Consider the following 6,249-nt stretch of genomic DNA (forward strand, 5'->3'; position numbering starts at 1 on the left):
GCATCAGATGTTACCGGGAATTAGAAACTCTTTCCCAGCAGCAGCAATCTGGGCTTCACCGCACTGTCATCTCGGCTGAAACATCCAGGGTCTGCAGACTCCATTCCGAAAGAGCTCTCGCAGCACCTTGTAGATAAGCCTTCTGGAAAATACATGACCAACCCCTCAACTTTCAGTTGAGCCCAGCATGAAAATCCAAAAGAGATACTGGATGTCCCTTCCCTGTGCCCCAAGCTACTCTCCATGCAGGACCTGATGTCATGAATTAGCTCTGTCCTGCATCTGGGAAGCCTCTCTCTCAGGTCTGGCTGTCTCCAAGCCTGCATAGGAACTGAGAAGCCCTGCCCACATGGGGTCAGCTTGCTGGAGTCAGCTTCTCATTTCTCATGATCCTGTCCTTCGCTCAAGATTTGGTCCTCTACAGCACAGGTGATGTGCCTGTGTCAGGGAGCTTGGGAGAAGCTCTGGGGTGGTTCTGCCAGTCTTTCCTGGCAGAAAAGAAAGCAAATACAAACACTGGGAAGTAAAAGGACTGCGTGGCTGGTGACTTCTGGGTTTGATGGAAGAAGTGCTCAGGAGTTAAACAGTTGCTTCAAGCTGAATTAGGGCATTAGAGAAAGTGTCCAGCACCCCAGCTTGGCTGGGGAGACTTACATTTAAAGGGGCAGATTTGTTTTGTTTCTGCAGGAAGTTTTGGGTTGAGATGGAGGTATTTTTTTTTTAACAGTTTTAAAATGTCTGAATTAGCTTTGGCTCAGAGTTAAGAGGTGGCATCAAATCCAGGGCACACTTGCCTAAGTTATTGGAGAAATGCCCACTACTCCCCACAGGAGACCTCACAGGACATCTACTAAAAGGCATAAACTTCGTCTCAGGACATGGGAGGCTTCTTCAGCACTTTAGCACCAGCACCTGCCTGTTAAGTAATGTTCTTTAAGCACTGGGAATCCTAGTCTCCAATTCAGATAGTAATTCTCTCACACAAATACAACTCTCAGATTACTTCTTTTGGGGGTAATGTCACCTATGCATTCCCCTCATTTTCCATCTTCCCCAGAAAAGGGTTTGGCTTTAACCAAATGATCTTTTTCAATGTTCTGATGTTTGAAGGATTTTTGGTCTTATTAAATCCTATTTCTCTTTCTCCCCCTTCCAGGTTTGAGCTTCCTAATGAGATTTATCCTCAGACACTGCCCCTCCCTGACCCCATCCCACCTTCTGAGTGGTTGCTTAGTGGCCCATGACAATTTTGGAGACACAACAATAGGCAACCTTCCCACCCCAACCCCACATCCCTCTCCAAGGTGTCCCATGTATGTTCCTCCAGACCACTGGGCAGTCAGCTCCATCAGCACAGTCCTTCAGAAAAGACCAAACTTCAAATCTTGGGTTCACTGCTAAGTAGGAACAGGACTTGGTTAGGTCCATTAACCTCTCTGAAATGAAGTTCCTTGACTTGTACAGAATATGACTTAATTCCCCTAAAAGATGAATGTTTAGGATTCATTAGTAATAATCCTTAGCTCTGTGTGTGTGTTGAGTAGGGAGCTACAAGTACAGGCTATAACATGAAAACTAAAGATGCTAACATGGAACTTTTTAAAGGCACAATATAAAAGGCAGGAGTCAGGAGGGCAGCTGGAGGCAGGTGAGTATAAGTACGGCCTCTGGGCTCATTCAGTCTGGGCCCAAACCATAAAACCAAGCCTCTCCTCCCAGGAAGCCTTTATGATCCAGGGAAAATTAATTATCTGCTTTATTTCTGTATTTCCTCCACAGTGCCTGCTTCACAAGGCTATTGTGAGGATTAAAGAGAGAAAATATATGTAAAGGGTTTAGTACAAGGCCTCTCTTAGTGCCCACAAAAGACAGCTATTATTTTTTAGAAAATATGGAAAATGTAAGGGGGGCAATTACTCTAAATATCAGCATTTGTTATTTCTATGTAATGTGATTATGACCCCTGTTTTGGTTTTTGCACTTCTACTTGTCAAAGCTTTGATATGAACTTGTGAATTCCTTCCTGAAAATAAAACTATGCCCTTTACACATTTATGAGTCATGATGAGTACTGACGTCCCCGTCCTATTAGATGAAATAGTTATATCTGTATACTTTGTAATTCCCATTCCAAACCCATAATATTCTGTTAAGAAGATAAAGTACACTTTTTCCATGAATGACTGTATCACAAGAATCTTTAATGTTTAAAGTTTACTCATGGTGAGGTTGTATCTGTGTTTAGTAAAGTGTGCCCACATTGAGTCTGTTTCAGTTCACATCACCAAACTCCACAGGGATGTTTCTTGTGCCCAGGCAGAGCACAAAGACAGGGGTCAACTTTTCTCTTGGTTAGGCCAGCTTTTCTGGGGAGTTTTTCCAAACTCTGCAAGACCAATTTACCCCAATACACAGCCTCCGTCACACGTAAAAGAATATGGAAAATGTCTCAGTGTATTTCATAAGTTTAGCATGTCTCTGGTACAAAAAATTCAAGAAAGGTAGCACAAAAGCGAAAGCACCAACTGAGCTTACTTACAAACAACCATGCATGAATCCTATACACTAATATTACTGAAATGAACACAACATTGCATTAAGAGGTATAAAAGCACTGTATGGAAAACTTAAAAGTTACACGTGAAATACTGCACTGTAGATCCTGAATACTCTAATGTCCCACACTCCCACCCCTCCTCCACCCTGGTGAGGGGGCAGAAAACTTCCATCTGCCTCCAGACCTTGCTAGTCCTCGGAGACACTGTTGCGGGGGCAGTGGGCAGTGGGGTGGGCCTCCCGCAGGGCTCTAGCCTCTTCCAGAGCCTCCCTGTAGCGGGAAGGCCAGGCCTGGGGGTTTTTCTTAAAGACCCTGGCCAGGAACTCCATGATCTGCATCTTGGTGATTTCGCGGCTGGCACGGGAGCCCCAGAAGAACTCGTACTCAGGGGGCTCGACATGGGGGACGCGCTGGTACTTCAGGTAGTTCTGCTGGACGAACTCCTCGGTGATAAGCTTTCTCACGTCGCCGAAGGTGGAGTGTTTCTTCCAAGGCCTCAGCCCCAAGATGCGCAGCACGTTCCAGACTGCACTCTCTCGAGCGCCGCGACCCTTCACGTAAATGAGGCTCAGGATCATCAGCAGGAGGCCCGTCATCGGCATGCGGTTGCTCAGAGCGACCCTGTCCAACTCCTCTGGCTCCAGAGCTTTGACCAGCGAAAACTCCATGGTGTGCAGGCTGGTCAGCCTCAGGTGCAGCCCGAACACGCGTGCGAGGATGAGGCTGGTGCGCCGAAGGATGCTTCTGCACCACTTCTTGTAACTGCCGATGACATCCTTCACCATGTCTGGGAACCAGATGATCATCCTCTTCTGGTCCTTGACCAGCACGTACCACATGAGCTCGTGTGCCTTCTGCACCAGCTGGGCCGGGGCCGGGGGCGCCGGGCTGAGCTGAGTTGTGCTCGGGGCCTGGTGGGGACGGCCTTCGTCAGCGGCCTGCTGCAGGGCCTTCGGGTCTCCCTCTTCGCCTGGAGCCTGGGGAGGCAGCGAGACCAGAGGGGCATCAGGCGGGCTTAAGGGAGGGCTCTCTGGCTCAGTGAGTGTCGCGGCCTGAGACCCCGGAGGAGAGGGGCCCCCGGTAATACCGGGGCTGCTGTGCACCTCGGAGTTGGAGGCCTCGGCTGCAAAGTTGGGGTCGCACACATCCTTACTTTGTTCGGACATATCTGTTCGGTCTCGCAAGAGCAGGGCCGCCGAGTCCAAGAGCTCTTCGAGTCTGCTTTCCCTTCGCGGACTCCTGGAGAGGAAGTGCGCATTGCTGCGCGCGGCGCCTTCCGCAGAGGCCAGGCAGGGCGGGGCGGCGGCGGGCCCGGCCAATGCGCCTGCGCGTCCGCGCGCCTGAGGCCCGGCAGTCGAGTTGGCGGGCGGGGCTCCTGGTGGGCTGCAGGAGGGGGCTAGGAGGCCCCCAGTAAGCATAGAGGGTCCGCTAGAATATGGGCCTCAGTGATCACTCCCCCTCCCCAGGTATCCCGTTATGGCTAAGGAGGAGTTCTTGAGGAGGAGGGGAGGGAGATGGGTGAGCACTGGACAAGGAGTCAGTTTAAGGGACAGATGGCAATTTAAGCTTCTGAGATGCTGAAACTGACTTTCTTAGGAAGCATTTGATTAGGTATATCCAAAATCAAGTTAGAGATCAATCCGAGAGCAAGACCTAGGCTGGTGTGTCAACTAGGTTTCAGATCCGTGTGAGAATTTAAACTGAGAGAACAGCCAGGATTGCCCAAGAAAATATGTCAACTCTGAAAAAGAGAAGTCGCTTAGTCATGTCCGACTCTGCGATCCCATGGGCGTAGCCTACCAGGCTCCTATGTCCGTGGGCTTTTCCAGGCAAAAATATTGGAGTGAGTTGACATTTCCTTCTCCAGGGGATCGAACCCAGGTCTCCCGCGGTGCAGACAGACACTTTACCCTCTGAGCCGCCAGGAGAACTAATTGGACAAATTGGAATTCTGAAGAATAACAACAAAAATTCATTGATTTCCTACCGTATGGAAGAGTTATGAACAAGAAATGCAGAATGTTGTCAATCCGAGTGTGATCGAAGTTCTCTTGAAGGCAATATAATAATGACTTTGTTAGTATTTTAATAGTCATTGATTTTGGTTTTTCTATTCCATTGGATAATTTTGATGTAAATTTTGTTTCATTAGAATCCCCTCACACAAAGATTATATTAGCATAGACTCATATGATGTCTTTCCGCCTGTTTTTCCAGGACCTTCCTTCTCTTTATGACTGTTTCAACCTCCGCGTTTCTCCCTGCGGAAACTTCACCTTCTTAGAGCACAACATCCCCATCTTCCACAGATACTGAATAGTATTACATGCAAATCCCTCCCAAGATGCTTTTTTTTTTCTTTTTTAAATTAACCTAGATCCCCAAAACTTTCCCAGATAACAAGTGATTTGAGATGTAACAATTGTTGGTTGTATATCAATTTTCAAATTTAGAAACCAAATCTGCAGTTTTGTTTGAGACTGTCAACAAAAACAAAGTTGACAGTCCCAGAGATGCATCCTTTAAAAAAAAAATTGGGCACAGAAACCTCTGGATCCAATGTTCCTGCAGCTAATCAACATGCCTTGTATAAGCCACTGTGGTCTTTCAGCCATTCCTGGGTTTCCTCAAACTGGCAGCTTCTTACATATGCCCTCAGTGAGTCTGGCTATTGTCACTGGAAACCTAACTCATTACAATATTGTTTTGACATTTCTAGAATCCTCTCTTTATTAGCTTGTACCCTTATCTTTTTTTTAATTTTTATTTTTACTTTATTTTACTTTACAGTACTGTATTGGTTTTGCCATACATTGACATGAATCCACCATAGGTGTACATGCGATCCCAAACATGAACCCCCCTCCCACCTCCCTCCCCACAACATCCTTCTGGGTCATCCGCGTGCACCAACCCCAAGCATGCTGTATCCTGCATCAGACATAGACTGGTGATTTGATTCTTACATGATAGTATACATGTTTCAATGCTATTCTCCCAAATCATCCCACCCTCTCCCTCTCCCTCTGAGTCCAAAAGTCCGCTATACACATCTGTGTCTTTTTTGCTGTCTTGCGTACAGGGTCATCATTGCCATCTTTCTAAATTCCATATATATGTGTTAGTATACTGTATTGGTGTTTTTCTTTCTGGCTTACTTCACTCTGTATAATCGGCTCCAGTTTTATCCATCTCATCAGAACGGATTCAAATGTATTCTTTTTAACAGCTGAGCATACTCCATTGTGTATATGTACCACAGCTTTCTTATCCATTCATCTGCTGATGGACATCTAGGTTGTTTCCATGTCCTGGCTATTATAAACAATGCTGCAATGAACATTGGAGTACATGTGTCTCTTTCAATTCTGGTTTCCTTGGTGTGTATGCCCAGAAGTGGGATTGCTGGGTCAAATGGCAGGTACCACTTCATGCCAGTCAGAATGGCTGCGATTCAAAAATCTGCAAGCAATAAATGCTGGAGAGGGTGTGGAGAAAAGGGAACCCTCCTACACTGTTGGTGGGAATGCAAACTAGTACAACCACTATGGAAAACAGTGTGGAGACCCCTTAAAAAATTACTTGTACCCTTTTCTCATTTCTCACTTTACTCAAGTAGATTGACTTCAAAGGGTTTTTCCCTTAGCTGTTTTTATCTTTGGATTTTCATGCTTATATCACTTTTAAGAGGA

The 6,249-nt window shown here is 46.5% G+C and overlaps 1 protein-coding gene across 1 annotated transcript; it reads right to left on the reverse strand.

The window, feature by feature from the left end:
- On the reverse strand, positions 2,181-3,844 carry NDN (necdin, MAGE family member). The gene has a single exon (XM_005701257.3). It carries the CDS (start codon positions 3,721-3,723, stop codon positions 2,746-2,748), a length of 978 nt encoding a protein of 325 aa, XP_005701314.1. The 5' UTR covers positions 3,724-3,844; the 3' UTR covers positions 2,181-2,745.

Source organism: Capra hircus, chromosome 21 (assembly GCF_001704415.2).
Source record: "Capra hircus breed San Clemente chromosome 21, ASM170441v1, whole genome shotgun sequence".
Classification (NCBI taxonomy): Eukaryota; Metazoa; Chordata; class Mammalia; order Artiodactyla; family Bovidae; genus Capra; species Capra hircus.

What these genes read in the sequence shown, in the direction of transcription:
- NDN (XM_005701257.3), bottom strand. Translation starts at nt 3,723, where the DNA reads ATGTCCGAACAAAGTAAGGATGTGTGCGACCCCAACTTTGCAGCCGAG.